Source organism: Rhinichthys klamathensis, unplaced genomic scaffold, assembly GCF_029890125.1.
Source record: "Rhinichthys klamathensis goyatoka isolate OS25496 unplaced genomic scaffold, OSU_Roscu_1.1 h1tg000191l_1, whole genome shotgun sequence".
NCBI lineage: Eukaryota > Metazoa > Chordata > Actinopteri > Cypriniformes > Leuciscidae > Rhinichthys > Rhinichthys klamathensis.
This window is the reverse complement of record NW_026606717.1, coordinates 1,649,525-1,660,990: the sequence shown is the minus strand read 5'-3', so window position 1 is coordinate 1,660,990 and position 11,466 is coordinate 1,649,525. Positions and strand designations below refer to the sequence as shown.

At 37.2% G+C, this 11,466-nt stretch overlaps 1 protein-coding gene across 1 annotated transcript; it reads right to left on the bottom strand.

Moving 5' to 3' along the window:
• Positions 1-11,309, bottom strand: slc23a1 (solute carrier family 23 member 1). Its single transcript, XM_056262035.1, has 14 exons — positions 11,027-11,309; positions 8,600-8,770; positions 8,347-8,504; positions 8,177-8,265; positions 5,157-5,224; positions 4,883-5,064; positions 4,379-4,499; positions 3,985-4,141; positions 3,636-3,783; positions 2,633-2,738; positions 2,267-2,396; positions 1,116-1,259; positions 911-1,006; positions 1-779 (listed from the first exon to the last, which is right to left on the bottom strand). The coding sequence occupies exons 1-14, from the start codon at positions 11,237-11,239 to the stop codon at positions 526-528; spliced, it is 2,037 nt and encodes a 678-aa protein (XP_056118010.1). The 5' UTR covers positions 11,240-11,309; the 3' UTR covers positions 1-525.
• Between the last annotated feature and the right edge of the window lie 157 nt (positions 11,310-11,466).

Here is an 11,466-nt window from a genome sequence, read left to right as displayed (position 1 = left end):
TATATTTTAAGGTATATTTTAATACAAAATAACTTAAGGACATCTTTGTCAAAACCGAATATCCACATGATAATTTGTCTTATGGCTCTTATAGAATTCATAATACACTCTTAGTATTTATAAACATTATTAGTTACAATAACATGTATATACATAATGCTTTATGTGTATTTTAGACATAATTTCACCACTTTCTGAAGCTAAACATTTCTGAGCATATTTTGTTTAGTGTTAATCACTTGCGTATTTTGTACACAATCAAGATGTAATAAAAAAAACTGACCTTCATTTTCTTTTGAAGTCATTTCAGTAAAAGATAATATTCTTTATAATTAACTCAAATTTCACATTTGGTTGGATGTTAGATGAACAAAGACCCTTTGTCCAAGTTTTACTTATTATATGCACCCATTTTTTAATAGAACATTTTTCTTATTTGTTTGTGATGCAAAACTAAACAAATACAAATTTTGTGCGACAGCAAAACTGGTGCTCAGTTGTTAAAAGGAACAAAAAAAAATCGGGCTAAATTTTGGTGCAGACCATTTCAACTGGAGCATCAGTCACACCTTTGTTTATTTTTATGTCCTCCTCCTCATATTTGTGGCGTGATGGCTTAAAGCCCTGGAAAGTGGGACAGATTGGCAGGTAACGCATGCAGCCCAGCTTCCGGACCAGCCCCATCCCAATTGGAAAGTTATACGTGTCCGTTGTTACTGTTCCTGCTCCCGAAGAACTCTCAGCCGCCCATTCTACCAGTCCTCGCTCTTTTCTGGTGCCTGCACACACAATGTAAACATGTTGAATGTAGAACAGCTTGCGTGACTGCCTGTTTGTAAATTTACACTGCCTTTGTTGTCTATTTATGTAATGAATTTGTATATTCTGAGTCACTCTGTCGGATGCATACCTGGGATTGTGTTATCAAGTACAAATGCTAGGAATCCCCCTACAAACATCTCTGTTGTCAGGAGCACTGTGATGATTTGGTCCAGCTCTTCCACACCTGTTAAAATCAATCAAAAGAATGTGTATTCACAGTAATAGGTGACAACATCCACAGCTTTCTTGCTGCAAAAGAAAATATATCAGAAAACAGCATCAGACATATGAACCTGTTTTAATGCTGCCAGGATGAGTGTCCAGGTAATTAGGCAACATGAGGCCAAAAAACATGGAGAAACCCAGAACAAAAAGATTTCTGGAGGAGTTCAGATCCACACTCTGAAGGTTTGACAGTCCAACGGCTGTAATCATACCTGTGTACAAACCAAAACAGAAAACAATTTTAAAACTACACAAAATACATATATAGGCCACTACCGTTCCAAAGTGTGGGGTTGGAAAGATTTGTAAAACAGTTTTTGAAAGAAGTCTCTTATGCTCAGCAATGCTGCATTTATTTATTGAAAAAAAAAAAAAAAACAATATTGAAAACAATTTTTACCACAACCACAATTTTCTATTTTTAAAACTGTAATTCTCTTGTAAAACTAATTTATTCCTGGGAAGCAAAAACTCATTGAAAAATCTTTTTGATATGCTGATTTGGTGCACAAGAAACATTTCTTACTATCACTTAGTGTTGCTTAATATTTTTGTGAAATCCCTAATACATGTTTTCAGTATTCTTTGAATAATAGAAAGGTCAAAAGAACAGCATTCATTTGAAATAGATATCTTTTGTAACATTATAAATGTCTTTACTGTCACTTTTGATCAATTTAATGCATCCTTGCTGAATAAAAGCATTAATTTCTTTTAAAAAAAACGTCAATATTCAATGGTAGTGTGTGTAATTAAACGATGTCTGGTCCCCTAAAAAATGTTGATAGATAGATTGATAGATTGTTAAAGGGTGGAAATGTGCACCGTTAGGCCCTGTCCCAAATAGAGTCCTAAGCCCTCACAATCTTTCTCTGCATCCACACTTTTGTGACGTAATGCTGCTTTGACTGTCGGGTAGAAGCTCGCTGCAGATCCGGCTCGGCAAAAGTGTGCATCGAGGGCGCATATCGGCTGCAAAGGGGTATTTGAGAGTACCCTTCTGAAACCTAAAATGACAAATAGTACACCCTACCTACGGTCTTGTGAATTTAACGGACAGCCATTGTCCACCACAAGTCCTCAAAATCGCAAGTACACATGAAGTGTGCCATTTGGGACAGGACCTTACTAGGGAGTTTCTCGGCTCAATACTGACACTCTGTGGACAAAGCTGGGACAAAACATCGGCAAATGCAAATAGGTCCAATATGCCAATTACCAAACAAGGTGCAGAACATCCCTCCAAGGACAGGGTCAGGTAAGGAGGCAAACAGGGCGGTGAACTTCCCAATAGTTCCCAATAAAAACATTATGCCTGCTCCATACTGTATCACCCTCCTACTTCCCACCTGTAGGAGAAATCAAGACACAAGAAAAACCACTGCTTGTCGCTCAACACAAAATACATTTACAAAATGAATAATGACACTGAAAACAGAGAAACTGGGGAGGCAACAGGAGAGTAATGAATAGTGTATCTGTAATACACCTGATATCAGCTTCACTCCCTGAAGGACTCTGATCAGTTGTCACAAATACAGACAGTAGAACTGCATTTACCCAATTCTGTCTCGCACTATCTCACCTTTGTAATGCCAAGCACCCCTATATTAGGACTTGAAGAGGTTGATCCATTTCCTGTGCCCAGCAGCCCCGCAATGATACAGCACACTCCTTCTGTAAAGATCCCCCTAGAAAAGAAATACAGTACATAAACCATGTATTCCTTATACATAAACCATGAAACTAAATCCAACAAATATTGAAGGGGTCATATCCTGTTTTTTTTTGTTTTTTTTAATATATAATTACATTTTTGCCCTTGATTTCCACAATGATGTTTTTGTTTTGTTTTTATTTTTTATGGAGGTATTTTTTGAGGAACGTTTATTTGTACGTCTCAATCTCATCATAAAACTAAGCATTTAAGTCTCATATTACTAAGACATATTATTAGATATAGAGTGACAACTGATATGCATTTTATGTAAGTAGTCTGTTTAACTAAAGAATTCAAAGAACAGAACTTCAACTTGGCCATATAAATATCAGCAACTGCACTAATTTGTGTATTTTTCCTCAGTTTAGGGCTTTGAATAAAATTGAGGTGATTTCTTTTTCCTCGAGTGTCATTTACTCACCCTCAAGTTTTTCCAAACCTGTATGAATTTCTATCTTCAGCTGAACACAAAAGAAGATATTTTGAAGAATGTCGGTAACCAAACAGTTGATAGGACCCCATTTTTTCCCATACTATGTTAGTCAATGGGGTCCATCAACTGTTGTTTTTTGTTGTTTTGTTTTTGTGATTTTTGGGTGAACTATCCCTGTATATGAGCCATAAAAGCCTGATATATAAAATATGATACTCAACAAAGAACACATGGTTCACTAAACTGTTCCATTAAAAAAAAATATACTACTATTATAAAAGCTATTATTTTATATATCAGGCTTTTCAGGGTTAACAAGCAGTCCTGAAATTTACAGCATGTTTTCACAGTCATTTGAAGTATTTAAAAAAGGAAAATCTGAATCCTCATGATATGCCCCCCTTAAAAAAGTTTTCTACTGCTTGTTGTTCTTACCTATTGATAGCGTGCACAGGAGGAGGTGGAGCTCCAGAGAGGCGAGCGCAGGCGTAATAATCCCCGATAGACTCAACAATACCAGCTAGAGTGGCACTAAACATGCCTAGCACTCCTGCTAACGTCACTCTCGGCAAACCCCACTGACCTGTGACACACACAAAATCAAGAAAATGATCTGATTTGGAAAGAGTTTGGCCATTGCTCCACCAATATAATTCCCTTCTAATCGTTTTACTGTGGAGAAAACAAATGAAAGTCTTAGATTAGGTAAAAGTCATAGTGACATTTTCTGATAAACAAGCCACTATAAATCATGGATGTTACAGGAAGCAAGCAAAGTCCTTACATGGATAGGGGAAACGAAACCACGGCGCCCGGGTCATAATATCGCCCCGGGAGTCAGTGCGAGCCTTGTAGCCGTACCGATTCGGGTCATTCGGCAGCACATCCGTCAGGGTGAGAATATAGCAAACCAGCCACACCAACATGATCGCCATGATGATCTACTGAAATCAGGATAATCAGTTACTAAGGACAAAATGTTCAGAAGTGAGCATTTCAATCTGTAAACGTGTTGATAACATGCGCCACATGGGGTAATGTGAACTTTGTTCTAAGGCTAATCAGGAACTTTAATTAATTGTGATAATAAATACTGTGTATTTATTGCTGTGTTTATAATATTATCAAAAGGCAAAATGCATGATGATGATGTAGTTGATGTAGCTGGGGGTTCGTACGGGAAACATCTTGAATATTTGCACGTGTGTGATGTGACAGCCTTTTTGTCTGGAATAGCTGGGTAAAGGACAAGCCCAGTTCCTCAAATACTGAGCGAACAAAACAATAAGGAAGATGCACCTGGAACGACAAAACACACAGATGTATTCAAATGTTAAATGGTAAATGGACTGCATTTATATAGCCCTTTCAACAGACCCATGGCCACCAAAGCGCTTTACATATTGCCTCACATTCACCCATTCACTCACTCATTCATACACCGACGGCGGTGTCAGCCATGCAAGGCGCCATCCAGCTCGTCGGGAGCAGCTGGGGTTAGGTGTCTTGCTCATGGACACCTCGACACTTGGTCAGGTGGAACCGGGGATGGAACCACCAACCTTCCTGTAGACAACCTACGTGAACCACTGAGCCACTGCCGCCCAGGCTTCAATCAAAAAACAGCTAGTGTAGAGATAAATGAAATGCTTGAAATGCATTTAAAGAGCTCAAGAACTCACAGCAGAGACAGGCCCCAGTGGCTGCCAGCGCGGTCTCCTGCCGTCTGGAAGACAGACAGGCCGATAAGGGACACTGTGGGGGTGACAGTCAGGGGCCCGATTGAGTTAAGCAGGATCCCAGGGATTCCAGCGAACCCTATGACCACCTCAATCAAGCTGGACACAATAATAGCGCCCTGAATCTACAGAGAATTGACACAAACACACAGGTCAGGACGCAGCACGTTACAAAGGCAGTGATAACTGGTTCAATCTTTAGACATTAGTCACGCACCTCTTGCATTCGTGGGTGCCAAATATGAGACGTGTTGAGGGGAATAGACCAATTTCCGTAAATCTCCTCTGTGAAACCCAAAACCATGGTTAAGCATTAACTTCCACACAGCTTGACCTGCACAATGTGGAATGTAAACATATTCTCAATAGACAATGCTTTCTAGAAGAAGGACTGATTTACACACATTGCACAACTTTGCTGTTTTTGTATGTAAACTTGATTCTTGTTGCCTTTTCAAAGAGAGTACAATCTTTTTAAGACACCAAGTTAAAAGCAGTTCAACTTTTAAAAACATTTCACGAGACGTGCAAACACTTTCAATTGTTGGTCGTTGGGGTTGGTAAGATTTCTTAATGTTTTTGAAAGAAGTCCCTTATGATCACCAAGGCTGCATTAATTGACCAAAAACAGTATTATTATTAAATAATCTATGAAATATCTATTTGAATATATTGTATTAATTTCTGTGATGCAAAGCTGAATTTTCAGCATCATTACTCCAGTCTTCAATGTCACGTGATCCTTCAGAAATCATTCTAATATGCTGATTTGCAGCTCAAGTAATATTTCTTATTATTGAAAGGTAATGTATATGCATATGCACATGCATCAGGCAGACGACTTTAGCCAGGCAGTGCATCTTACACACTGGGTTTTTAAGATGGTATTTTAATAAAAAATAGTTACACTACTTTTTAAAAACATCTCAAAACCACTCCAGCTCCAATTTGTTGTGCTTGGTCTTGCTGTTTTGGTGGTTTAGGGAGTTTATCACCCCAAATAAACACGACCAACACTGTGGCTGTGCAGAGGCTGTCCCAATTCGAAGGCTCCTTCAAATGGGGCCTTCAAATGCATCCTTCGTATCCCGTGAAATGAAGGATACAACAGATGAATCCTGCGTGGCCTTGTCTACCCAAAAGTTCATTGTGCGCCACTGACGACAGGATTGTTTTGAGAGAAATTGCCGAATTGCACTTTTAAACGCTATTAGGTTTCAACATACTCAAATATGTAATGATACAAATGTAAAGATTAAAACAACAACTTTAAAGCGGTTCACATGTCGACTTATATCTTACTAAGATGCGATTATATATAGTTTATACTCTTTATTATATACAGAAATAGTATAGGACCATAGTGAACATATTTAAAAGTTTGTAAACCCCGTTTTGTTTTCAGACAGTTTAATATAACTTTCAAAAAAGTCATTTAACAACGCTCAGTCCCACCTTCGAGTCCTCGGAGGATGCAGCCTCTGAATTGAACACAACCAATGTTTCAGTAACCATAGTTCATCTATAATGGCGTAGGTATGACGTCAAAACCCGGAAGGCTAATTCGCCGCTAGTTTCCTGGAGATTTTCCAATGGGAAATTTGTGAAACTATGGGATATACTGTATATAATGTGTTTTTTTTTTTTTTAATTTATGAGTAAAATAAAGCCTATTGCTGCGTCCCAATTCGCATACTATCCGTCCTAAATAGTATTCGAAAATAGAATTAGTACGTCCCAAATCGTAGTATGTTGAAATGAGTGTCCCAAAGAGACCCGGATGGTCTACTATATCCGGTCAGAATCTGAAGTGCAGATCGTTGCACACTCTAACCGCTGATATTGCCCACAACCCATCGCGCGTTGGACGAGGATTCGGTTAGAACTACAAACACGAATGAAAAGTGTTCAAAAACTACAGACATGGAGGACGCGCGAGTCCGAGAGGTTTAGATAAAGGGGTTTGAGTGATTAATTATCAGTATCTAACCTGACGAAAATGTATTTATTCAATGTTGTCCACATTATATTGCATCTGCAGCAGCATTGTGAACTTTTGCAAAGATACGTTTAGCCATTAACTTTTAAATGCATGATTATATTCAAATTCCAAACACATGAGGAGAGTCTCCACATGAAAGACCCATGACTGGCAGATGAACGTGCGACAACAATTCTCTCCGAAATGGTAAGAAGTTATATTAGATTGAATGGAGGATTTTAACTGTGACGAGATGATTGACAGGGCAGTTTACGGTGACAGGATGCACGCGACAGATCTGTCTGTTAAAGATGACGAAGTAGTATGTCCCAAAGCTTGCCTACTCTTTTGCTACACACTCAAAAGTATGTACTTTTTCTTCACAAAAAGAGTACATACTTTTAGGGCGTAGTATAAGTATGCGAATTGGGACGCAGCATATGTAAACATAGCATAGATACTTCGACGTCTTGTTCTACAACGTAAACTGCACACAATCACACCCCAAACTGTCTTATCTAGTTACTTATTAAAAACATTTACGCTTTAAAAAACAAAAAAATTCAAAATTCGGATTGGGTGTGTGCAGTTTTCGTTATAGAACAAGATGTCAAAGTATCGTCAGGCTTTATTTTACACATGAATCTAAAACCCCATTATAAAACCCTATTGGAAAATCTTGATGAAACCAGCGGCGAATTAATCTTCCTGGTTCATACCTATTTATGGGAGATATTTTTTATATTTAGTCTGCGTTTTAACCTACACCCAAAAAGATGCTTGCAAAGTATATATATGTTGACCTGAGGAGGTAACCATAGACAAAGTATCAGACAAAATATCAACAAAATAGAAAATTAGAGGGATAGTTCACCCAAAAATGAAAATGTTGTCATCATTTACTCACCCTCATGTTGTTCAAACCAGTATGAATTTTTCTCTTCTGTTGAACACACAAAATAAGATATTTTGAAGAATGTTGGTATCCAGACAGTTGACGGGAGCCATCTACTTCCATAGTATTTTTCCATATTCTCCCGTCAACTGTTTGATTACCAACATTCTTCAAAATATCTTCTTTTGTGTTCAACAGAAAAAAAGAAACTCATTCAGGCTTATAACAACATGAGGGTGAGTAAATGATGACAGAATTTTTACTATCCCTTTAATATTTGGTTTGTGCAAAATGTAATATGCCTGAAAGCTTCCCCCACTGATAGTGACTGTAAAAATGCACACAGTGTGTAACACTGTACCTTCAGGAGGACATTTCCATCTATCCAGCCTCAGAATTGCCTGGGCAGGGATGAGAAAGGCAAAAGCACTCGCCTGGAACAAAGGCAACCTGATCATGGCACAGAAAAACATGAATACAGTGACAACTAATCACATATTTCTGTACTGAAGCACACGTTAAATAACTCACCTGACACCAAATGTAGTTTGTATGAGCGTAGTGATCCCCACACAGGTGAAGATGGTGCCCACTAACTGGCTGACAGTGTACTGGTCCTTCCCCACACACATGGCTTCAGCCAGTAAGAATGGTACAGCAATAGTTCCACTGAAGCATGTCAGGTAGTGCTGGAGATCCAGAGGCAGGACGTATAATGATGCAGGAGGGTTTAGATGGGATTATTGGAAGATTTGAAGAGAGTATGAGAATGTTAAAAGTGTACCTGCAGTCCCAGCAGTATGCACAGATACCAAGGCGGGACGTCCTCGATTCTGTAGATCATATCAAATCCTGCCGCCTGATTCGGACTCCCATCAGACGCCTTGGCCAGGTCAGCAGGCATCTCCTGTAGCTCTGTACCCTCTGCTGGAACAACTCCATCTGAAGGTGGGAGCTGATGGAGAACAAACATATGATTCATGCATGACAATAGTACTATTTGTGTGCAAAGCTTTTCTTTTGATGAAGTGCATTTAACAATCTGTTAATACATGTTTTGCAAGCTTTAATATAAATATATATATATATTAAAATCAATTTACTTTAATAAAAGCCATTTTCACATGCCTGTATACAGCAATTTTAATTATATTTGTAAGACAATTAAAGCCAAAACTTGATAAAATATGTATTGGTATCAGTGCTGTTATTGTTAACTAAAACTAAAATTATTAAAAATAGTTTCCTTAAACGAGAATAAAGGTCACACTTTACAACAAGGTTTTGTTTGTTAGCATTAGAATAACTACATTAGTTAACATGAACTGACAGTGAACAATATTTATACATTTTGTTGATGTTGATTGAATATCTGTTAATACATTTGTAAGATCAAAGGCTGTATCTGTTAACATTAGTTATTGCACTGTGAATTAACATGAACATTTTTATTAACTAACATTAACAGAGGGTAATAAATGCTGTAAAAAATATATTGCTCATTGTGTTTATGTTATTTATGTTTATGTTTTTACAGACAGTGATGATAACTGATAATATACAAATAAAAGCTAACTCAAAATACGAATAAGTGGTATATAAGTAACACATTGGCATATTGGTATCAGATATACAGTGTGTATATATCTATATCTAAAAATAATAGTTAGTAAAATAATAGTGAATTTAAACAATTTTAAATGACATAATAAAGAAAAAGTGACATTGTTAGCATTTTCAAAGAAGCCAAGTTCAAAAGTTGGCAAGTTATTCTCTCATTTAACATTCATAAATCACTTAATATTTAATATTTAACTACAGATAATGTATCTAACTGCAAAACACAGCAAACAGACCCCAGTAAAGTCTATGATATTGAATATGAGCGGCCTCCATTAACCAAATAATTAATAGAATTCACCACAATTAAAACAAACTTCAATATTTCAAATATAATTCCATTTTTATTTCTGCTTTCAAACTGATAAGTTAGACTGTAACACGTGGCATGTTCTAGTTTGGCACATCCCAGTTTTTTGCAGGGTAGACATTTCATTGATACGCATGACAAGTTAAGTGCTCAATTAAGTGTTAAACCAGAGACAACATGGTGAAAAAGAACAAAAAATCACGACTCATCATTAAGCAACCAGACCATATAAGGCTATGTCACTATGAACAACAATGCAGGTGCTATTCCAAACTAATATTGCACACATTGTACCCATTCAGAAATGTCGGTACTTAGGTAGAAACCTATACATAGGAGCCTGATAAAAATGTTTTTTAGTGAGTTTGAAGTGAAAGTATTTGATGAGCGTATACTATGTGCGGAGAGCATTCACTCAATATTATTATCTCATTTTTGACAGAGGTGGCTCTTAGAGGCTTTTGCATCATCTTCATATAGATTATAGAATACCTCTAATATTTTTTGCAAAACTGTTTTATAGTTAGCTTAAAAGTTGGTTTGAGAAAATAATTACAAAAGTGATGGAAACAGTGCAAAGAAACATAATATCTCTAAGAATGTGACTTATCCAATCAAATCAGTGGACCAGAACGGACTGTTCAATCTATCGCCTACATTTACACCTCTCAGTGTAACATGTTCCATCACGCATTTAACTAACACAAGCATAAAACTACTACATAAAAGTACTATTTATTCAGACTTATAATAAAAAAAGAGCTCTTTACTCATTCACTGACTCAAATTGGCAAAAAGCAAAAAACTTTCACCATAAAGGAAAATATTACCTACTCTTCATATCCTGAGAAAACATTTTTTTTTTTTTTTTTTTTTTTAGAGTATCTTGCATTAGAGTCAATAATTTTTTAAATAATAATCTGGCACAATTCTTTGCATCTCATATCTGAACATTTGTGCGCATCCATATAAGCAAGGCCTTCTTTTAAATGTACTTGATTTGCATGACCAGGATTCAGATTTGAATTTGTTAGCACTCAATAATAATAATAATAATAATAATAATTTAAAAAATCCTCAATATAAAATAGACAATTCTCAGCCGTTTTCTTTATTACTAAATTCTACTGTGATGTCTTCACAAATCTTTAGCATTCCAATGTGACATTCAACCAAAACAATCCTTCCTGTTCTTACATTCCTTGACATAAACATCTGCAGTGTGACCCAAATCAGTGTTTTAATCCCCAACAATGGCACCATACTTGAAGGATATTTTACCTTAAACTCCTCTGCAGGTTCTGACTGATTCATTGGCCCTTGGAGGATGTGCGGGGCTCTGTGCTGCTGTCTCCCAGAGGCCACGTGAGACCTGAGAGCTGGCTGGCCGCAGAGCGCTGGTTTTATGGGAGTGCGAGAGACAGAAGGGGACCAGATTACACAGGTTAATAATCTGCCCTTGGTCCTGGACTTTACTCCCCTGCCTGTGCTCATCAAAAGGCCGACAGTGTGAACACAACAGGAGCTGTGTTCATGGATCAATGGGAAGTCTCCTTTGGATGTGAACCACAGGGCCCCTCAAAAACACAACATGTGAGGTATTCTTCAGGGCAAAGACTTTTGAACAGTTATCTAAATGCAACAAGGTCTTCATTTTCTTCGAAAGAAATGTGGTCTATACTGGCAAGTGTAAATTTCAATATTAGAGCTGTTAAAGAAAA

Excerpts from the sequence above, each read along its gene's own strand:
- slc23a1 (XM_056262035.1), bottom strand. The coding sequence starts at position 11,239 with ATGAGCACAGGCAGGGGAGTAAAGTCCAGGACCAAGGGCAGATTATTA. Across the intron at positions 1,260-2,266 it reads GATGTTCTGCACCTTGTTTG|GTATGATTACAGCCGTTGGA; the intron begins GTAATTGGCATA and ends GTTTGTACACAG. Across the intron at positions 780-910 it reads ACTTGATAACACAATCCCAG|GCACCAGAAAAGAGCGAGGA; the intron begins GTATGCATCCGA and ends TTGTGTGTGCAG.